The sequence below is a fragment of the Eptesicus fuscus genome, chromosome 11 (assembly GCF_027574615.1).
Source record: "Eptesicus fuscus isolate TK198812 chromosome 11, DD_ASM_mEF_20220401, whole genome shotgun sequence".
NCBI lineage: Eukaryota > Metazoa > Chordata > Mammalia > Chiroptera > Vespertilionidae > Eptesicus > Eptesicus fuscus.
The window spans coordinates 50,744,216-50,767,911 of record NC_072483.1 but is presented as its reverse complement, the minus strand read 5'-3'; the positions used below and the strand labels follow the sequence as shown (position 1 = coordinate 50,767,911).

Here is a 23,696-nt window from a genome sequence, read left to right as displayed (position 1 = left end):
ACTGGAAAAGTTGCTGTAGGAATCAGACTGAATCCAACTAATAGGAGGCTTGCTGCTATGCACTGCACTGCACAGCCGACGAGGACAAGTGAGGGAGCAGCAGGGATAATCATGAGAACACCAGTCATGATCTTTTCCAACCCCTTTAGCACAAGGTCCCATAGTAGGGACCTCTACCAACATCTCCCTTCCCTTCTTTACAGTGAGCAAAATGATGTTACAGGAGAGGATCAACTGCATCTTGGCAGTGGTGCTCCTCCTACTAAAATTCTTATGATCGAAGTAGACGAACGTTAAAAGTAAAGTTCAAAGGATTGTCAGTGCTCAGATAGAATAGTTTCCCAAAGCACTTTTCCCTTCTTTATGAAATGTAAGCTTATAGATCTATTATCCTATATAATAAAAGCCTAATATGCAAATCAACCGAACGGCAGAACGACCGGTCTCTGTGATGCACACTGACCACCAGGGGGCAGATGCTCAATGCAGGGACTGCCCCCAGCCCGCAGGCCCCAGGCCAGCTAAGGCGGGTGCCAGCAGGGCACCCCTACCCCCCGATCGTCCCGCAATCGGCCCTGATCGCCGGCCAGGCCTAGGGACCCTACCCATTCACGATTTTTGTGCACCAGGCCTCTAGTTATTATATAATCATTGACATAGCCAAACATTCCTGCCACTTAAAAGACTTTCCACCAGCATTCCTGAATTGCTTTCATTTTAGTCTTACCAGAATATTATAAGAAATTAGCCAGATAATTTTGTTCTCAAGACATATCAACTTAGCATTGGTTACTTATTAAAATGACTTTATTCTTCCAGTGTGTTATCATTACTGCCAGCACCCAAGGGAAATAGCAGCAGTTTTTTTCCTAATAATTAAATGTATTTATTGCTTCAAATATGCAAGCATTTAACTTCTAGGCTGAAGAAGGGAAGTAGAAGTAATGTTGTTTATTTTAATTACTATTCTGATTGACTATACCTAAAAAAATTATGTTTGTCCTTGTAAGCCAGCAAGAAACTCATTGGACTTGCTTAAAACTTTCATGTAGCCCCTTTTAATCAAAGGTAGTATTTTCACAAATATCCCAAAGAACAAGGTATCTGCCTTAGTTTTGCTTATGGGATTTCTAATGTAAATTAGAAATAGGTTATCCCCACTTCTCCTACATGCAAGGTGGATGAGGGTTGACAACTAAGAAATGTTTAAAAATAGAGCTTTTACTTGCAGTTATTTAAAATATGAACAGTCATGTAATAGAAAGAATAATTATGTTTACTTTCAAAACACATTAACATTACCCCTTAATGCTATCAATAGAATATAAATAATAGCAGCTATTTATTTCAAAAAGTATATTTCTGTGCTTTCTAAATAAAGGATACATTACATTTTTAGGGTAATCAAGCCCAAGAAAATTGGAGTATCCTAAAGTTAGCAGTCTAAGTAATACCAATAGTTTATTAATAAAGGACAGAATAAAATGTGATTTGAATTTCTTATTCTTCCTTTCATGTGTTTATTCTATGCTTATTAACTTGAATAATTGGGAGGGGAAATGTGGTTTAATTGTAATATAAAAATAACCCACCAAACCAAGAGATGCGGCAAATGAAATGATCTTTTATGGACTTTTTTTTTTTTTTTTTTTTCATTTATAGTGTAGATCTTCCCTGGGAGAAATAGAACTATATAAGAGTTATATGACTTTAATAAATAAGTATGAAAACCAAATAAAGTCTTAATGGCAAACCGAAAATTGATATACTGCTGGTCCTTGAAGCAGCAATTTTCAGAGCAAGCTCATAGCTAGTATATGGCACTGTGAACTTCAGGGTATAAAGATGCTTTGCTTTAATGACTTTACCCTATCCCTTCGTCTTCTGAAGGACTTCTTATCCAATCCTGCCAAAAATGTGGCCTTTGACATTTATTTATAAAATTTAGCACAATATATTGTTCCATGGTTTAATTTTACTCAAGTGGAAGAAAGAATATCAGTTTTAAAACATTTTCCTCACACTAGGTGGTTTGGCTCAGTGGATAGCATCAGCCTGCGGACTGAAGGGTCCCGGGTTCGATTCCGGTCAAGTGCATATGCCTGGTTGCAGGCTTGGTCCCTAGTGGGGAGCGTGCAGGAGGCAGCCAATCAATGATTCTCTCTCATCATTGATGTTTCTATCTCTCCCTCTCCCTTCCTCTCTGAATCAATAAAAAAATATATTTTTTAAAAACTTTCCAACTTTCCTCTCCCCTAAGTCTAAGCTTAGTCATCAGTTTATCCAGTTTTCACCCAGGCACAAATTATTGGGCCATTAGAGAAAAATTATGTGGGCACTAGAAAAGCCCACAACCCATAAATGCCAACAAGCACCGACAAAGACTAATCCCAAGAAAAGCTTGCTCTTCCTAGCCAAAGCCCTGCGAAAAGGGCAGCCCGTCCAGACAGAAATCTTAGGATTCTGATGTTTAAAATGGGAGATAACTTCAAACATTCAAAGGGGAAAATATCAGATCATTAATGCCACAGGCTGGGAATCAGGAAGCCAGCGTTGAAATCTCAGTTCTACGGCTTTGTGGCTGAGTAACTTTTATTGTCTTTCTTAAATAACATTGGGTTAGGTTGTTACATACAGCCCTTCCTACTGGATCTGTGGCTTCTGTGTATATACTTAAACAGTATGAGGCACATCAACATAATTATTAGATTTGGAAGCTTTGCTGACTTTTATACCTTGAAAATACTATGTAAGAGTTTTTCCATTTCTGGACAAGATGAATAAATATGTTTCATTTTGTTCCTTAAAATAATAATAACAAAATCCCGTGAGCAAGATATACACAGCAACTATCAGAAGACTCTGAGGGTTGAGAAAAGAAGGAAGACTGACTAGGGATCTCCGGACTCAAGGAACCCGGCAGTGAGTTGCCTCCTGGTGTTTAGGGTTTGGTTTTGGTTTTTAACCTCCTATGTATTCCAGCCGGGGCACTAGAGAAACCCCTAACCCATAATTGCCAACAGACATCAGCAAAAAGTAATCCCAAGGAAAGCCTACTCATCCTAGCCTAAACCCTGGGAAAAGCATAGTTCAGTGGGACAGAAATCTTTTAGTCGCACCTACCGTTCTCCAGGTGAACACCATGAAAAAGCCACATTGCTGCCCCTCCCCATTGGATGTGCAGCAGCAGTCTGCGTAGAACCCTCTTTTCTACCCCACCCTGCAATAGCAAGGGTGCGTTTCTTTCCTGTGTGTGAGTGGAGCCCTGTTTTCCATCACTATATTGCAGGAAGAAAGTGGTACCCCTCCTTGATCGAGCTTGTGGGTGGACCCTGGCTTTCATCCCCACCCACTTCTACAGTAGAAGCAGTACCCTCTTAGCCCAAGTCTGTGGGCAGAGCCCTGCCTTCATCCCTCACCTGCTTTAATGAGATGACTGAGAACATAATCAAAACTCTGTCCACTGTGCCCACCCTGCAGTTCCACACAGCATAGCACTCCTCAGCCAGATTTGTGGGCAAACGCCAACTTCCATGCCCTCCCTGCAGTAAGTAGGAGGTGGTGGCCCTCCCTCTTCCCCAGAATGTGGGGTAGAGTCCTGCCATTTGAGTGGCATATAAGTGGGTAGGCAAAATAACACTGCAAAAGCATTACAAAGGCTTTGTAACCTAGGTTGACTTTTGAACCATGGCCTACCAAAGTAAGCCAGGATGTAGGCCAGACTGTACACTCTAAATCTAAACAGTTTACCTGCCTGCTAATCTTGAAGATTTCAATAGGAACCAAAGTCTTGTAACACTCAAAAAATCCAGAATATAGTTCAAAATTATACTTTATACCACGAACCAGGTAAATCTCAACTCAGATGGGGAAAAAAAAAAAAGACAGTTAACAGATTTTGAGATGGCATAGATGTTGGAATTGTCAGACAAGGAAAACAGCTATCACAAGAATGCTCCAACAAGCAATTAAAAATACCCTTGAAACAAATGAAAAAAAATAGAAAATATCATAAAGTAAATAAAATTATAAAACATAACTAAATGGAAATTTTAGAACTGAAAAGTCATTAAACTCATGAATGGACTCAGTAGCAGAGTGGGGATGACAGAGGAAAGAATCAATGAACTTGTAGATCAATAGAAATTATCCAATTCAAACGAGAGAAAATAGATCTTACAAAGTGAACTGAGACCTATGAGACAATAACAGAAGATTTAACTTGTGTGTTGGAGTCCCAGAAGAGGACAAAGAGTCAGAAAAAATATTTGAAAATTAGTGGCTGAAAACTCTCCAAATTTGCTAAGAGCAGCTAGAGAAAAATGATGTACTTACATGGAGATACTTTTATGTTAATAAAATGTACTAAGAACAGTGTAAATGAGGAAGAACTAAAACCCCAAATATCCAGGTCCTTTTCAGGACCTGGTATTCATATCTACAAACAGAAAGGCCCTAGAGTTCCACTTAACTTCTGACCATAAGCTGGTTATGACAATGCCATATAACAATCTGAGATACCTCATGTGAGAAGCTTCTCAAAATGTTTCAGAAATAGTTAAGTAAATACTTATAATTTACTTACATGTAAGCACTTTATATGTATTAACCTAATAGATAAAAATTGATCTAATAATGGATAAATACTATTATTCCTATTTTATATACCTGCTACACAGAAAAGTTAGGTAACTCACTCAAAATTGCACAACTGATAGATTCTAGATCTAACTCTTAAGTTTCAGAAGTTATACAAAATAGTAAAATGTTCAGGGGAAACAGGTCTTTTAAACGGTCATTTTGCCATTGATTTGCCTTATATTGAATCAGAACTCTTATTCATAGATATAAAGAGGAATTTGGAATTTCAATCATGTATTCATTTGGACGTTATTTAACTATACAGAATGGTGTTGCATCATTTCTTCAGATAGTACAGATTGAGCTCTTTGCTCTAGAAGCCTTTACGTATTCAAAGAAGAAGCTGTTCTTTAGCAATGTTCATGTCTGGGCACTGTTACCACTGGCCGTGCCGTCTCCAGTGTTGCCCACTTGCACACATGTGCACACTCAGCTTCCCGCTGCATCTCGCCTGTCTTTGCACATGTAAGTGCTCAGTAAATATGAATTCCTCCCATAGTCACCACAGACCTTAGGTTCTTATTTGTTGGCAGTATCTATATATTTAATGAAAGAAAATTTCATTGTAAGTTTTGGCTAATTTTCCTTGTCTGTTCATGGTTACTACTATATATAACTAGATTGCAGCATTACTAAAAGTCATATTAATCATCTGATCACCAGCATTTGTCAAACATTTTATAATATGCAAAGCACCTGAATGCATTGGTTTATTAATTCTCATAACAATTCCATGAGGTCAATGTTATGCTCCCCTTTCTGCCAGAACAGCAAGCAAAACTAAAGCATGTTCAAGGACCATAGACAGTTGTCACGGCATTGTATAAATATCAGTGTTTTTATTAAGACCTGGTTATAAACAATATATACCCCACTTTGTTCAGATTTACACGATGTCAGCATCAGGTTTTCATTAACTTAAAAACAAATGGATTATGTTTTGAAAACATAAAAATGACTTTTATTTCAAACTAGAGGCCGCCCTCGCAATCCGGGACCCCTTGGGGGATATCGACTACTGATTTCTGCCCTGTCCCCACAGGCCAGGCCGAGGGACCCCACCAGTGCACGAATCCATGCACCAGGCCTCTAGTATCCATATAAGATCTTTGGTTAATCTCTTCCTCCCCTCCCCACTCCCTCCTTCCCTCAGATTCATCAGTCTGTTCTATGTTTCCATGCTTGTGTGTTGAGCGTCTGCCCCCTGGTGGTCAGTGCGCATCACAGCTACCGGTCAAATGGTCACTTAGGCTTTTATATGTATATATAGATTATTCAGGTATGGTTTATCACTCTTCAGTCTAATTTAATAACATATTCATTTTCCTCTCTATTCTTCCTGTTTAAAATAAATATTAACTAGAAAATATTTGGGTTCTAGCATCGTAGAAGTTACAATCCAGTAAAACTACAGAGCAAAGGAATAATTTCAGTAGAGTCAATATAGTGTAGTGTTACAATCACAGACTCTAGAATCATCGTAGGCTTGAATCTCAGCTCCCTACAGAGTAAACACATGACCTTAGGTGAATTACTTAACACCCTTGTGCTCAGTTTTGTCAGGTTTATAAAATGATAAGAATAATAGTATCCATTTCATAGAGTTTTGTGAGTTTAAATGGAATCCTACCTAATAAAAAGTTAATATGCAAATTGACCGTACCATCGACACACCCACAAGCCACGCCCACAAGCCAATCAGAGCAAGTATGCAAATTAACCCAATCAAGATGGCTACAGCCACAGAGAACAAGGTTTCCCAGGTAACAGAGCAAGCCAAGCTTTCCGCAAGCTGTTGCAGGCCTAAGCCTCCACTCAAGCTACAAAGTTTCAATTATAGAAGGGAAACAAATTCAAACAGAAATGGTGGCAGAACGGAGCTTGAGAGAGTAAGCCAGGGTTGCCGGCGGTAACAGGGGAAGCAAAGCTTTCCACACACCCTGTCTGGGCCCAGCCTCTGCTTAAGGCTACAAAGTTTCAATTATAGAAGGTGAATTAACTGCCACAGAAATGGCTGCCGGCGGCAGAGGGAGCAGCAGGCTTGGCTCCGCTCCAGGCTACAAAGTTTCAATTGTAGAAGGAAAATAAATTCCAGATACCAGGGCCTCCGCTTGGGTTGCCAGGGGGCGTGGCTGGCCTGCAAACCACCACAGGCCCCTCGCTCAGGCCGCCCCACGCCCCAAGGGAACCCCCACCCTGATCTGGGACACCCTTCAGGGCAAACCAGCTGGCCCCTACTCCTGCATCAGGCCTCTATCCTATCTAATAAAAGAGTAATATGCAGATTGACCATCACTCCAACACACAATATGTCTGCCCCCATGTGGTCAAAGATCCTGCCCCCATGTGGACACAAGATGGCCAGCAGGAGAGGGCAGTTGGGAGGCACCCGGCCTGCAAGGGAGGGCAGTTGAGAGGGACCAGGCTTGCAAGGGAGGGCAGTTGGAGGTGATCAACACTGCAGGAGAGGGCAGTTAGGGGTGACCAGGCCGGCAGAGGAGGGAAGTTGGGGGCAAACAGGCTGGCAGGGGAGCAGTTAAGCATCAACCAGGCTGGCAGCGGAGTGGTTAGGGGGTGATCAGGCTGGCAGGCAGAAGTGGTTAGGGGCAATCAGGAAGGCAGGCAGGCAAGTAGTTGGGAGCCAGCAGTCCTGGATTGTGAGTGGGACATCCGACTCCCTGTTAATCAGGCAGTCGGACATCCCTTGAGGGGTCCCAGATTGGAGAGGGTACAGGCTGGGCTGAGGGACAACCCCCCTCCGTGCACGAATTTCGTGCACCGGGCTTCTAGTAATAAATATAAAGCACTTGGAATAGTGTTTGGCATTAGTAAGCTAGAGATGATAATAGTAATAAATAATAACTCGCTATTTTTAGATATTAAAATGCAGTTATATTCCACATTAAGTATATTTTTATGTAACTTGAAATAAATGGATAAAATTTTAGTTGGCTAATTGGCATAATATTACATTTTATAGATATTTAATTAAACACTTACTCATTTGGTTTGGGTTGGGTTGGTATTCTCCTGAGATCATAATAGCAAATAAATGATAAAGCCTGAGCTAGAAGTTTGGTCTTCTGACTTAAAACTCAAAAAGTTTTGTAAGAGAAGAGATGGGAAAAATAGGGTCTGCTGGGAGCTAGTTCCCTTTTAAACCTAGTTCAAGCTGGAATGTCTTTTGCTAAAATAGTTCAGAATGCTCAAAACTCGAAAACAATAATGAATTTTTTCTTTCTTCATTCTTTTTTTAGATTGTGGTTTGAATGTTCATAAGCAGTGTTCCAAGATGGTCCCAAATGACTGTAAGCCAGACTTGAAACATGTCAAGAAGGTGTATAGCTGTGACCTCACAACACTTGTGAAAGCCCACATCACCAAGCGGCCGATGGTGGTGGACATGTGCATCAGGGAAATTGAATCTAGAGGTGAGGCGCTGCCCGAGCGGTTCAGAGCGATTGTAATTCACGGGGTGCGAGTCCTAAGGCTATTTTGGGTGCCTCGTTGCACAACCCCGTTGTCTTGTGAAGTTTAGGGGAAATGATTTCAGATGGCAAATGATCTGAAAGTCTGAGAGGAGTTACTCTAACAAATAATTAAACAGCTTCATTTCAAGATACATTAGGTACATTTAACCAGTTATAGGAAATATGCCTAAAAGTCTGTTTATGGATGATGTTTCCATAAATGTCTCAAAGTTGACATGTAGATACCATTCATTGTTCCGTTTTTTGGTGTGTGTTATTTCTTGGGTCTGAGAAGCAAAGGTGTAATGCTCTATTAAAACTATCCCAGGCCCAAAACCAGAGCTGCACCCTAATTATTCTTTCTCACTTGGGAAAAATTGCCGTGGGCCTATTAATATAGTTTATCTTAGTCTTCTGTTATGTAAAAGAATTTATGGTATAATTAGGGTGAGGAATTATTTCCCTTAAGACTTCACATCTTTGATCTAATTAGACACAGTGATGAGCCAGATTACAAATATCCAGGTGGCAGCAGGTCAGAGCTAAAGAACTGTCAGTGAAATGGTTTTATTTCAGGAGGAAAAGGTGAAGAGGTTTCTAAACATGTATATTTATCATTCTCTCCGACACATTACTTCCTCAGCCTGAAGTATGGCAAGAAGTTAAAATTTGAAGAAAAGGCATGATTTTAAAGAAACTGATGAGCTCCTTTGCTTTATTCACAGGTCTTAACTCTGAAGGACTGTACCGAGTGTCAGGATTTAGTGATCTCATTGAAGATGTCAAGATGGCTTTTGACAGAGGTATGTTCTTCAGCCTGTTCATTAACTCAGGGCAATAATACTCTTTGCCAAAAACGCACAATACCTTACGTTATTCTTTGCATTATTTTTCTGAACCATTGATGCTTGTTATATCAAATAAAAAGACTTAGATTTTGATTTTTAAAATTATTTTTTTCGGTTGTATTAAACTGTTACATTTCATGGTGGGGAAAAAAGCATAAAACTTAGCTACATTACCTGTATTTCAATATCCTAGGCTGGTTCTAAGTTCACTAAAATATATGCCAAGCAATTTAATTTACCAAAAAACATGGGGACAATGGGAGAGGGGATCTAAGTGATTGCAGATCTCAGATTTCCCAGTCTGAGTGGCCCTTCTAACTGCCTCCCTGCATCCTCATCACCAGCTCTGACTGAGGGAGACCCAGGTCCTGACCCTTGTGTGGGGACAAGAAGCTCTGAGGAGCGGAGCGAGCCACCTTCTGGCATAGGACCCACCCCACTGTGGGAGGAGGGGCCCAGCCAAGGAAGAGCTCAGTCGCCTATTGTCTTTAACATTTACATTTAGATTTGTTCCTGAGGGTCTCCATTTTGTCTTTAAGTACTGGAATAAGGTGGTACCAAAGAAGACCTGTCACCATGAATGCAGGGAGTGAAACAAAAAGAGCCTCTGTCCTGTGCAAGAACATATTTCTAGTCCCATTGCCCTCCGCTCCCATCACACAGCTCTTACACCCACACAGGCAGAAGACAAAAATAAATTTAAGTATTATTGCCCATCTGACATGAGGAAATCTAGGCCAGCCCAACAGTTTGATAAAGTCAAAGATGATGAAGCGAAGTAACAGTATGCTAAATCCACATAAGCATCAAGAAGAGTCCCGAATCAGTGCCCAATTGAAGGTTAAAGAGGCTTTTTTTTTCCCTCTAGAAGGTAGCATGTCCGTCTCCAGCCACTGGCCAGGGTTCTCCAACTCACACTGACAAAGAAACTGAATGTTTCCACGGGGCCCAGAAAGCAAATAAATCGCAGCAGTTTTCTCTCATTAAAAATACAAGACAGCCTTTTTGTGCTCTGAAAACACCGACAACAGATTTGGAAAAGCTTGAAGAGCTCCCCTTGGCTCCGTATTGCCACACCCTCGACCACCCAGCTGAGCACTTTGGGAGGCTTACAGCCCTGAAATAATGAGTTCCGAGGGGGAAAGGGCAGGATCCATAGAATGCTAGGATGAACTCATTCAGTTCTAAGTAAAAAGGCAGAATTTGGAAAATCTCCCCTCACTTAGGAGATGGTCACTGAATGGAGCACGAATTACGCTGAGGTCAGCACATGCCATTGTAGCCTTCCCATGCTTTATCTCCCAGTGGAACAGCAAGTATCTCTGTGCCCAGGACAGGGAGAGGTCCGTGGGAAGGTCAGAGCAAACAAAAAACCCTGAGCCTTCCTCCAGGGAGACCCCCGCAGGAGAGCCCCTGTCTGAAGAGTCAGGGCCGACAGTAATAAAGCAGGCAGGGATAGTCTGTGCTGCGTCCACGCCCTAGAATGTAGTATCCAGAAATCAAATTACAGAATGCATTTATATTACTTTAAAATAGATGTAAGAGAATATATAGATGCTTTTCAAAAAGCAGGTTTTAAAGGAACCAGTTTGAGAATAGTATGCATAGCGAGTCCCAGAGTATTAATATTTTAGGCTCCTAGCTTTTTAAAATCTACTTTCCCATGATTCATTAATTCAAAAACACTTAAGTAACAGCTACTGTGTGCCAGGCACCACGTTCTTTACTTTAGATACAGCAGTTAACTATGTATACTTGGTCCTTGCATTCATGGCGGGCTCACATCCTACCTAATAATTCCTACCTAATAATAGACAAATATGCAAATTGACCATACCTCCAACACACCCACAAGCCATGCCCACAAGCCACACCCACCATCCAATCAGAGCGAGCATGCAAATTAACCCAAACCAAGATGGCTACAGCCACAGAGAGCAAGGTTTCCTAGGTAACAGAGGAAGCCAAGCTTTCCGCCTGCCCTTGCCAGGCCTAGGCCTCCACTCAAGCTACAGAGTTTCAATTATAGAAGGTAAACAAATTCAAACAAATGGCAGCAGAATGGAGCTTGAGAGAGCAGGCCAGGGTTGCTGCCGGCAACAGGGGAAGCAAAGCTTTCCGCACACCCTGGCCAGGCCCACCCGCTTAAGGCAACAAAGTTTCAATTATAACCCCAACACAAATGGCTGCTGGCCTCAGAGGGAGCCCCAGGCTTGGCTCCGCTCCAGGCTACAAAATTTCAATTGTAGAAGGAAAATAAATTCCAGATACCAGGGCCTCCGCTTGGGTTGCCAGGGGGCGTGGCCGGCCTGCAAACCACCACAGGCCCCTTGCTCAGGCCGCCCCATGCCCCAAGGGAACCCCCACCTGATCCGGGACACCCTTCAGGGCAAACCAGCTGGCCCCCACCCGTGCATCAGGCCTCTATCCTATCTAATAAAAGAGTAATATGCAGATTGATCATCACTGCAACACACAATATAGCTGCCCCCGTGTGGTCAAAGATCCTGCCCCAAGTGGACACAAGATGGCCACCACAAGATGGCCAGCAGGAGAGGGCAGTTGGGAGGCACCCAGCCTGCAAGGGAGGGCAGTTGAGAGGGACCAGGCCTGCAAGGGAGGGCAGTTGGAGGTGATCAACCCTGCAGGAGAGGGCAATTAGGGGTGACCAGGCCGGCAGAGGAGGGAAGTTGGGGGCAAACAGGCTGGCAGCAGAGTGGTTAGGGGGTGATCAGGCTGGCGGGCAGAAGCGGTTAGGGGCAATCAGGAAGGCAGGCAGGCAAGCAGTTGGGAGCCAGCAGTCCTGGATTGTGAGAGGGATGTCCACCTGCCCGTTTAGGCCCGTTCCCGGTGGGATCGGGCCTAAACGGGCAGTTGGACATCCCTTGAGGGGTCCCATATTGGAGAGGGTACAGGCTGGGCTGAGGGACAACCCCCCTCCATGCACGAATTTCATGCACCGGGCCTCTAGTTAAATAATAATCACACAATGGCTATTGATTTTTATTTTAATAGACGCCATAAAGGAAAATATTAATAACTGGGGAATTAATCTAGTCTGTTAGGGTTAGGGGGATGCTGGAGACCAGAACAGGCTTTCCCAAAGAAGAAATGTTTATGCTCACGTTGAAAGGATGGGTAGGCGCTGGCTGTATGTTGATTGGGTAGCAAAGAAACAGGCTGTGTGAAGTCCCTGACAGCATCGGAGTCTGTGCAAAGGCCCTGAGGTTGACCTGTCAAGGCACTGAAAGGTGCTGTGGCTTAGAGAGGAGTAAGTGAAAGGAGAGTGGACTGAGATGCAATGAACACAATATTTTACCATAGAAAGAATTGTCTGAGTGGTAGAAGATTCTCAGACCAACCTCCAAATTCTGGTCAACACTATCAGGTAGCTGAACTATAAAAATTGTGACTTTACTTTCCAAACCAAAAATGGTACTTTAGCCAATAATGATGGAGGATATTTGAAATCTGGATTCTCATAGAAAAATACAGAAGAAAATGAAACTATTTTTCTGAGTAAAAATTGACAAGTCATTTTTCTACATTCCCATTGTGCTTGCATCCCTTTCTGCAGATCCTTAGGCCCAGCACCTACATGCTTCCCCCGGCCGCCCCGTGAAGCATTCATGGCAGGCTCACTTTAAATAATTGCCTTCCTTCCAGGAGGCACTCTATCCCAGTTTGTACTGCCCCTACATTTTATTCCATCCCAAGTGTGAGAGATGGACACTGGTGATCTCATTGACACTCATGCGAGTGTCAAACAGGCCAAGGTATTTGCATTTTAAAAGAGGCTGCTTTAAAAATAAATGAATAAATAAATAGCCTTTAGAGTAGTTTTAGGTTCACCAAAAAAATGGAGCAGAGATTTCCCATGTAATCCCTCCTCTCATGCTCTGGCCCAAGATGTTAATATTCCCCTATTAACATCTTGCATTAGTACAATATATTTGTTAGTTTGTGCACCAATATTGACACATTAACTAGAGTCAATAGTTTATATCAGGGTTCACTGTTTACATTGCACAGTTCTGTGGGTTTTGACAGATGTGTGAAGTCATGTGTCTACCATCCCGGTATCACACAGAACGTTCACTCTCATAAAAACCCCTGTGCTGTACACTTCATCCCTCCCTCCTGCCCCGAGCCCCTGCACCCACTGATCTTACCATAGTTTTGCCTTTCCCAGAATGTCCTATAGTTGGACCCACAGAGGACATAGCCTTTCCAGACTGACTTCTTTTACTTTCTTACTGTATTTAAAATTCCTCTGTGTCTTCCTTGGCTCAAGAGCTCATTTCTTTTCATAGCTGAAAAGTATTCCACTGTCTGGGTGTACCTCAATTTATTCACCTATTAAAAAGACATCTTGGTTGCTTGCAGTTTTTTGACAGTTGTGAGTAAAGCTGCTATAAACCCTTGTGTCAGGGTTTTGGGTGGACGCAGGTTTTCCGCTCCTTTGGGTAAAAAGCAAGGACACCGTTGCTGGATTCGGTGGTAAGAGTATGTTTAGTTTAGTGAGAAACTGCCTATCCTCCACAGTGACTGTTCCCTTTTGCATTGTCCTCGGCAGTGACTGAGAGTTCCTGTCACTCCACATCCTCGCGGGCCTTGGGCGTTATCAGGGTTCTAAATTGTAGCTGTCCTGATAGGTGTGTGGTGAAGAGGCTGCTGTGTAATCCATAGAAATCTCTCATAAACCAAACAGAGCAAAGAAAGCCAGCATAGGCTCTAGCTCAGAGTGGATGCAAATTAAATCTTTAGTAGATGAAAATTCAGGTGTTTTAACCAAGTAAAGTATTAAATGCCAGGGGACTTGGGGAGGCCGCCCTGAAGGAAGGTAGCTTTGCTTGGGAGTTGAGGGGCCCAGCGCCTCTAAAAGTCCCTCCACTTTGTAATGCCTTCTGTTCTTGTTGTTTCAACATTTTATGGTTCTGTTTTGTTTTGTTTGTTTTACTCTCTTCTCACCATCTCCTTTACCCCCTCGGACTCAGGCAAGCTCCAAACTTCTGTGTGGGACCCTGGGGTGGTACAAAAGCACAAAGACTAGAGACCTTTGGTGCTAGGGGTCTTCTGTAAGTTAAGAGTGCCTCTGTTGTCACTTTCCACATTCTCTGTGTTTATTTTAAAAAGGAAAGCAGCAATCCCATATTAGTCCCCTGGGAATTCTCAAGCAGCCATGAAATTAAAAAAAAATATTTCTTTTGACCCGAGTTCTCTTCTGATTTTCACTTCATAAGTAACGTGGAAAAGTAACTTTAGAATAGAAAACTCAAAAAATAGATTTCGCTTTTCACAGAGTATTGATCATTTCTATAACCTAGCACACTGAAGCTGATGTTAAAAATGGGAGCATTGCTCATCCTTAAAAACTGTACACAGAAATACGTCATTTATAAAAACAGTGCTGTGGATCCAAATATTTACTTTTCTTTCTTTTAACATCCTTCAAAGATGGAGAGAAAGCAGATATTTCTGTGAACGTATATGAAGATATCAACATCATCACTGGTGCACTGAAACTCTACTTCAGGGACTTACCGATTCCACTCATCACGTATGATGCCTACCCCAAGTTCATAGAGTCCGCCAGTAAGTATGCAGGCACGCACCCCAACACCCTGACAGCCTGCCTCTCCTGGGTCACCCCTCCTCCCGGGGTTCTCTGCTGGGTATCTTGAATGTATTTCATTAAATATCCTCCTCACCCTCTCTATGGTTATATATATGCTCACAAGAATTTGAACTGTTCTCCAACACGGGTGACTTATAACATCTACCACCAGAAGCTTCCTGGTAACGGGCTAGCTAACGCTCATTCTCCAAAGGAAGGCTTCTACCAGTGCCCCTGAGATACGGACCGTACTTTGTAAAATAAAATAAAAATAACTGGAAAAATAAAACTAAAAAAACAAGATCAACTACTTTGTTGTTAGGTTCAGCGAGCACAAAAATCACCGTCAGATTTCAATAAAAGTTTCTAAATTCTCCCTCCCAGTTCCCATGTTCACTCTGTGATGGGCCATTAGCAGTGTGTAAGCTGGCACTGGTCCACAGATCCCACTTTAAGGAGTACTGGTTTATGTAAGAAGTTGTTTTTTAAGTTCTAGTCAAGATGAAAATGAGGAAAAGCAAAGGCTCATTTGCGAAATTCTGTTTATAGTACAAAAAAAATAATACCTATAATTCATGCTCCATTTTTTTGAAGGGAATTCTGAACAGATTTTAACTGTCGGCATTACCATGTTTTAAGAAAAGATAGGCTATTTCTGTCGTTTGCTTGTCTCTCTTAAAAGCCACATGTCTTGATCTTTAAATATAACTTCCTTGGTAACACTGATTTGCTCTTTGACTTTGAGATTTCATGAAGCACAAACTTTACTTGTTTTAATTTTTAGTTTCCCCTTCAGAGCATTTGTTGAGAATTCTTGTGGTTTGTGGAGCCTTCATTTCTTGCGGGTCAGCTCAGCTCTCATGTAGAGAACAGCCATGAGAATTGCCCTGATTTTTACAGATTTTCTGAGCCTGAAAGGCCCTAGATCTCTCCCGTAGGAATTTAACTCTTCTCATTTTGGGCTGGGTTTATTGCTGAGGTTCTTGTTTCGTGGGGCAGGCGTTGCTTCCCATAAAGAGTGGTCAGATTGGCATTGATGTGGAAAACACTGGACACACACCTCCCAAAGGGGTGCTCAGTCACCCCACAGTTTGCTGTGATGCCCAGGACAACGCGGGGGGCTCAGCTAGATGGTGTTCCTGTCCCCGTGTTGCTTGGGACAAAACTACAACTTGGCTTCTGAGCCTGACCCACGGCAGCCAATTAGCAGAGAACAATGCAGTGATGGAAACCCAGATTCCGAACGCTACACACTGCCTCAGCTACGTGGAAGAAAAAGCCAAGCCTCGCTTACTGGATTTCAAGGCCTTGAGCCCCGCACTCCCAAATACCTCACCTTCTTTCCCCACACCCACCCTGGTGGCTCAGGAAAATCTCCCTCTTTATGCTTCCAAACCATTCGTCATTGTTCTGGGACTTGTGTCTGAAACAGACCTGTCCAAAAGCAGCAAGCCCCCGCTCACCCCTCAGAGAGCCCGCGAAAGCACAGCATAATAGACTTGCCTAAATCGACTATTTTCATGTGTGATATCCATGACAACAGAAACCCTAGCAGAGCACATATATACAACATAAATGTGTATTGTGCATGTTCGGTGTTGATATAATTATTTGTGGAACATTGTGTCCTGTACCTGTCTTTTTTAGGAGTAGAACGTGTCATTCTTTAGACGCATAGATACAGCCGTTCTCCTATCTGTATAGGCAGGTATGGAAGATAAGAAAAACTCAGATTTATAGAGCAGTACTAGGTGCCAGGCATTATGCTCAATACTTTACATCCATGATATTTTATTTTATCTTTTAATTGATTTTAGAAATAGAAGAAGGGGGAGAAAGAGAGAAACATCGATTTGTTGTTCCACTTATTCATGCATTCATTGGTTGACTCTTTTATGTGCCCTGACCGGAGATCAAACCCTCACCCTTGGTGTATTTGGGATGACACTCTAACCCACTGAGCTACCCAGCCAGGGCCCATGGTATTATTTTATAAAGAAGATGTTTTAGGATATAAGTAAACTGTCCAAGTCCTATCACTGGAAGAGGTGGCAGCGGTGTTCAAACCCACATCTCTAACATCAAAGCCCTCGCTCTCTCCGGTCTGCGTGCTGCCTGGGTCGCCTGATAGAGTAGGGGGCAGAGCCTTGCACAGAGGACAGGAGCCCCTTCGGAAAGAAGGACACAGTTAGCTGACCTTTCCGGATGCACGTGCTCTTGGACTTTTTTTTTTTTATCTCTGGCCCCTAAAAATCCTTGGGCCATGTTCTTTAGGTCTCGGGTATCTCTGGCATTTAGTAGCATCCCTTCCCAACAAAAAGTCATAGTTCATATTAAAGCTTCTTCCTGCAAAAGCTGTTTGAGCTCTGCTGTTGCAGCCTTCTTTGGAGAACTCCCGCTGGTTGAAAGCCGGAGGGGAGTGGCTGCAGAAAGTGATAAAGGCGGCAGAGGAGGCCAGGCATCCCACCGAAAGGCTTGACGTTCTGCACAGTCCCCTGCATGCTCCCTTAGGAACCACCTGGAAGTCTTGGTCTCCCCAGCACTTTTCTGCTCACTTCCTCCCCCTGCCCCCCCACCCATTAAGCAATCTCTGCAGTACAGCAGGAAGGCCTGGAACAGGTGCTTCCCCGGGGCCGCTCCTCAGCCCAGCTTCCACACATGCGCACCGCTCGGCCAGCGCTGAGCCCTGGAGTACTGGACCTGGAACGCTTCCCCTGGCCAAGGGTCCAACAGCAATGTTCCCAGATCCTAGAGAAGCTGCATGACTCGGTGTGTAACCGGGAGTGACTCGGATAAACTCAGGAACGAAGCCCAGGCTTCTGGTTCCCGAGCAGCGTGAACGTCCCGAAGAGGAGCCTGGGAGTCAGAGCCCGCTCTGCCCAGATTCCCCGCTTCTGCTCGGCTACGTTTATTCTTGTACTTGAGATTCTCTCTAAAGAATGTAACATTTAAAAAGAGCTTTCAACTAGATCTTGGTCCAGGTTCAGAGTGCTTATTTCCTGCCCCCCCCCCCCCAGTGTTGTATTTCCAGATCCTTCCAGACCTCCCTCAAATGCCATCTCTCTCTCTCCTGTCCCCCTGCCTCGGCCAACTTTCTCCTCTGTGTTCATGTCAGGCTCGCCTGGACACCCGTCAGAGCGTCTTCCCTCCGGTCAGAGGTTATGCTCATTCTTGTCCTCCCTTCTAGACTGCAGCCCCTTCCAGGCAGTTCTCTTGCTCATGTTCATTTCCCCACAGCGCCCGTGTAGCTCCTTGCTGACATAATAGATGCTCCATGAATATTTGTTCAATGAGTAAACATAATTTTATAATTGAGAACCACAGAATCTTAGTTTTTACATACTCTAAGGAGTCATGTAACTAGACTTTCTTTTTTAAATACCCAGTAACCCCAGAATCATTTGTCCAGGCAGCCAGTCCACTGGTGACAGATTCCACAGTCTTAGAGCCCCACGGTGCACAACAGAGCTCTGCCCGCTTCTAGCTCCCTCCCCTTGGCAGTGGTCCTGGTATCCCCCTTGTCCATGTGCAAGCCTTCCATATATTCAAAGCAGGATTGGTGGTTATCACCTCTGAATGCATTTCATTTGTCTATCTCCCTCTTAAATGACGCTGTGATCTTCCTAGAGCTAAAGGTTTTCCTCAAAGTGGAAAAGAGAAGTGAATTCCAGAGTAAGTCTCTGTCAACTTGATATCAGTGTATTCAAGTGCATTTTGTCATGTTCCCAGGTTTCTAGCTCCAATCTGGACCTCTCCCTGAGCAGCAGGTTAATCCAAGGCAGCAGTTCATTTGCAGGTCTGAAAGGCATCTCAGATGTCTTCCTCTTCCCCACGAAGCCTCCTCCGCCCAGATCTTTCCTACCTCAGTTAACGGTGGGTCCATCCTCCCCATTACCTAAGCCCCAAACTGGGCTCATTCTTGATTTTCTCTCTCATGCATCCCTCATCAGTAACTCCTATGGACTCGACCTTTAAAATATTCCTGGAATCCAGCAATTTCTTATCACCTTCCCTGCTACCACCTGGTCTAAGCCAGTGTCACACCTCACCTGGATTTTTGCAGTTATTACTGGAATGACCTTTCTGCTTTTACTCTTGCCCCTCCCATCATCTGTTTCCCATGTGGCAGCCAGAGGGAGATACTATGAAAAAGGTATGTCAGGTATGACTTTCCCATTTCTCTCAGTAAATTCTAACCTTTCGAGGCTCCTCCTCTCCTAGGACCCTTTTTGCTCACTCTACTGTGGCCACACTTGGCTCCTTGCTTTTCCTCAAACATCACCAGCCTTCTCTCCCTCAGGATCTTTGCTTGACTGTTCCTCTGCCTGGAACCACCGTCCCCAGATCTATCTCTATGTGCTTCGTCCCCCCACTGCCTCGGTCCATCCTGACCACACCATGTGTAATTACACCCCCCCCCCCAGCACATCCAATGTCTTTTCCATAGCGCTTGCCTCCTTCTAATACAGTGTAAGCTAAAAGATACATATGCTTATTTATTGTCAGTCACCCTCCAGTAGGGAAAGTGAGCTCTCCATGAACCGGGAATTTTGTTTGTTTCCATCCCACCAACACTGCCCTTAACTTCACACCATCTCAAGATTCTCCCTACACGGACTACGTGTGGACGTTAAAGGAAAACTAAACTACTCCTTTTTCAATTTTCAGAATAGTGTAGCTTCCAATTACTTAAAGGTTTCTATAGTAAATGGAATTTCTTCTCTTAATTTTAGAAATTAAGTGATGGAATTTCAGTATCTGGAATTGCTGTTATTAAGTGGCACTGTTTAAAGGCCTCCAGGTTCAGAGACCATGCATTTTTTATCCTGGTAAATGTCAAATAATACATTCTTCATCCCTAAGAAATGAACCAGAAGCTCTGGGGAAGCTTTGGGCAGAAATTGCGAAATGGCCAAAGTTTCTTTGAATTAAAAAGCTTCAGTCACTGTTTACATTCTGAAATTTATCAGATCTGCTCTGCCAACACTGAGAACCTTTCATGTCATTCCAGTTTTTACCCGACTCCAGCACATTGCCTCTGAGTTGGTTTATTTTATTAAATCTGAAAGCCTGGGATTCTTGTGTCCTGACTGTCAGGTTCTGATTGGATGTGGCCTTCCAGCGTCTCACAGCTGCTGTTCTGATTTGGGTCCCTTGGCAACTGCCCTGAAACCAAACATTTAAAGGCACCCCATCTCCATGATGTTTGGGTAGATGCAGGAAATGTGCTAAATGAGAGCACGGAATTCCAAAGATGTCTCTTGCTTCTGATTCCGGAAATAATTATTGTAATGCGATCTGTAACCTCACAGGAGTGTGCTGGTGTTTTGGCCAACACAGCAGAACTAAAACATGCACATGAAGATGTGCCCCTGCAAGTTTACACCTTTCACACCTTTGAAAGAGTCCCATTTATTTGACGGGCCCTGTTGTCACTCAGAACATGTGGCATTGCTTCAGAGTCTGCATGTGGCTTCTGAATCTCCTAAGTAGTAGAGTATCTTTGTGCTTTGAGGGCAGATTTAACTATTTTAGATAACACATAGTAATTTAAAACTAAATCTAATCAATAAAAGAAGTAAACATTAGATTATATATTTCTTGGTTGAAAAAGAAAAAAGCTTAAATATTAACAGGGGATGCAGGGGCAAAGGGATGGCATAGTTTCTATACTGTTGCTTTCTGAAAGGAGGTTTTCAAAATATTTTGAACAATGCAGCATTCCTTAAATATGTTTGTAATGTTCTGAGATGACCTCACTTGGGTGTGTAAGTTATTATTTGTATGTAGATATGTGTCTGAATTTTCCATAGTTACATCCTATATATCCAATGGCCAGTTTTCATAGTTACCAGACTCAAGACTTTCAAGTGAAAAAACTGGGTGGTCTCCCCAAAAGTCCAAGTAAATGGTATTGTCACATTGAAACTAAGCCTTTGGAAATCTGAGGCTTGAACCTTAAAAATACTTTCCAAGGCAAGGATCTGTGAGAAAGCATTTCTTACCAGTTTTAAAACAGAATAGAATGAAATGAACCACTTATACCAGTTGTCTATTAACGTTTTCCTCCTTCGTATTCATTCAACTCGCTCCTTTAGAAATTATGGATCCTGATGAGCAATTAGAGACCCTTCATGAGGCACTGAAACTGCTGCCGCCCGCTCACTGCGAGACCCTCCGGTACCTCATGGCGCATCTGAAGAGGCAAGTCAGACTACAATGCTTAACTTGTGCTGCATCCACATTTTAAGAATGAAATGAAACCAAATGTGCAAGAAAGGACAAGTGATCCATTGAATGAATAAACACAAGCTCTGTTGTCTTGTGTGGAATTGCACAAGTTAAGAAGGAATGCTAAAAATATTCTGCACTACAAAGCTGAACACACACTTGATTCTAACAGGAATGTATTTACGATTGCACTAGGTGTTGGCAAATATGTTAGAAATACTAGTATCCTGCCAAGGACATGCATTCATTTCTATGGAAAGGGAAAGGTTGTAGCTGTAGAGACACTAGCATTAGCATAATAAAGAGCAAAGCAACCCACAAGAAGGATCATTCTTCTTCTTTCTCTAAAACAGGCACTTCAGACTTGGTGCTGGGATTGTAGATATTGGATTGATGTTGCCAGCACTAAATATTGCTGTAAAAAAAAACGATGGAGTAAAGTAAGGGGTAAAGGAGGAATGGAAAATGAAATATTTTGTTACTCTGGTTTAATGTGTTACAGTGATTGATGATGATGGAGCTTTATTTCCCTGCTCAGTCACCGTCAATCTCTACCAGCTGAAGCAATGTTTTCAAAATTATATGACCAGTATTTAGTGGTTTTAGGGTTTTGAAATATAAGACCAATCAGCAACAAAAAAGATAGCAGAACTTGACATCTATGTTGTATGCCTTTAGGCATGAGTTATCCAGAAATGAATACTTAATTCATGCTGCTTTTAATATTTACACGTTTCTCCTCTTTAAAAGCACCATGAGTTAAAACTTTGATGTCATTTGCTTACAGCTTCACTTGTAAATTCAAGTTTGCTTCATATATGGATGCAGTTAAGTACTCCACACAGAAGAAATAACTCTCAAATTGTAGTCTCTGTGCCTTCAGCGTAGCAGTAAAAAATATAAACACTTACTCTCTCTGACAAGGTTGCTTATGCTGAGCCATCTCCTATCAATGTCACAACCACTCTCTCCCTAACACTTGCAAAAATAATCTATAGGAAACCAGATAGCCAAAGAGGAGGGAGGGAGGGCTGAGGGAACCATCAGGACGACCCAGTTCCTTCTCTGCTATTTCAGACATCCCTGCAGCTCAGGCTGTGGCCAGAGAATCCACAAATAGAACCGAACCCACACACACCTTGTTTTTTATTTTGTTCCAAAGCACAGTGAAGAACCGCGTGGCTTACACAAAATCGTCCTCCTTTGCTTGTATTTTTCAGAGTGACCCTCCATGAAAAGGAGAACCTTATGAATGCAGAAAACCTTGGGATTGTTTTCGGCCCCACCCTTATGAGATCTCCGGAACTAGACGCCATGGCTGCACTGAACGATATCCGGTATCAGAGACTGGTGGTAGAGCTGCTCATCAAAAATGAAGACATTTTATTTTAGATTTTTAGTCTGAGAGGAAAAAGAAGTGTTTTACAGATGAAGGAATGTTTTATAGTAATTTAATTGGCTCTCCTAGCTGCATTATTCCTTGGTTAGCAGTTTGGGCATATAACCAGTTTAAAATGAAGGAACTTTCCATTGTTTTTGTAGCACCGCTCAGCTGTCCTTGTAAAACAGTGACCATACGCTTTCCAGTTCTAGTAACCCTGGGTGTGTATCATGTTAAGAGAAACTCAGGCTATTGCATGATTAGCCCCGTTTGGCAAGGGGACCCATACAAAGGAGACAGCAGCCTGCACCGCTCTCCGTCCTGGGTAGTCTGTGGTTGTAATTCAGCATGTTTCGCAGAGTGAACCTGTCATGACTTCGCTTGGGTTCTGTCGTTGGTGTCTGGCGCTTTCATAAACATGCACATCAATGGACAGAACAGCACCTCTGGCCGCTGCCCTGCCATAGACTAGAACATATGCCTACTTTTCGCCAATGCTTTATTTCCGGGTTCTCTTCGTTCTTCTCAGACATAGTACTTTCTTTCCAGCAAAAAAGCAAAATGTTTTCAGATTTGTTACTTTAGTAAATGATCCATGCCAATAAAAAAATACAACGCAGAGCATTTTCTGTTAAATTATTGGGTTTTAGTTGTAATTTTGTGTTTTTATCTGGCATGCATTTATTAATTTATTAAATTTTGCTTTTAGAAATTAAAAATATTGATAGCTTGCTTTTTTCCCCACGATTAGAAATATTTGGGAAAATGTGTTATGCCACTTGTGTAACACAGTAAGCCCTCTCACCTCTTGTTTACTATTGAAAATTTTATATTGAGTTCCTAAAATAATAATTTAAAACTGCTTAGAATTAGGACACCCGTTCATTGGATTCATTTTTCTTCTTGCATACGGTGACAGAAATCTAGACTATTTTCCCAACTGGAGCTGGGGGCACAGGCAGGAGTTCCTTCTAGAACCATGAGAAGAAAAAAGGCTCACTAGAAAGAGTGGCTTTCCAAACACTTGCTTTGTTGGATGTGCGTGGTGTTGACATGTAACTGAGAGGATAGGCTGCCTGAGATGAGTCCCAGGCAGCAACCTGCCAGCAGGGGAAGGTGGGCTGCAGGAACCAGGGCGTGAGCCTCACCCTCGCAGTGGCCACCCCTGCGGCTCTGAGCAAATGACCCTCCAAGTCTGTTTCCCTGTCAACCAAGCGAGCGCCCTTTCAGAACTACAATTCTGTCCTGCTTTAAAAGTAAAAGAAGTACAAAACATTTTCATTTTTACCATTTCAGTCCTTGCCACTTTCAAGACTATCTCAAAGATCATGGGAACTGCAGCACTGTGGATTTTTCCATATTTCTGCCCCTAGGCTACAGTAGGGCGTTAGTAGGTGTTTTAATATTTATATTCAGAAAGCTGGTTATTCAGGAGATAGTCTGACCCAGCTTCCTTCTTAACCACAGTCCCCTACGAATAATGTCATTACACCAGGCAACATCAGACA

At 42.7% G+C, this 23,696-nt stretch overlaps 1 protein-coding gene across 2 annotated transcripts in view; it reads left to right on the top strand.

Annotated features, from left to right (window-relative positions):
- The window catches only part of CHN1 (chimerin 1), a 151,115-nt gene extending 128,217 nt beyond the window's left edge, over positions 1 to 22,898 (top strand). For both annotated transcript variants that reach the window (XM_054723345.1, XM_008138536.3), the window contains 5 exons: positions 7,899 to 8,072; positions 8,837 to 8,914; positions 14,417 to 14,554; positions 20,675 to 20,780; positions 22,028 to 22,898. In XM_054723345.1, coding sequence (XP_054579320.1) covers positions 7,899 to 8,072; positions 8,837 to 8,914; positions 14,417 to 14,554; positions 20,675 to 20,780; positions 22,028 to 22,199 — 668 coding nt within the window. In that variant the 3' untranslated portion in view covers positions 22,200 to 22,898. The remainder of the gene's footprint in view (positions 1 to 7,898; positions 8,073 to 8,836; positions 8,915 to 14,416; positions 14,555 to 20,674; positions 20,781 to 22,027) is intronic.
- Positions 22,899 to 23,696: the final 798 nt, after the last annotated feature.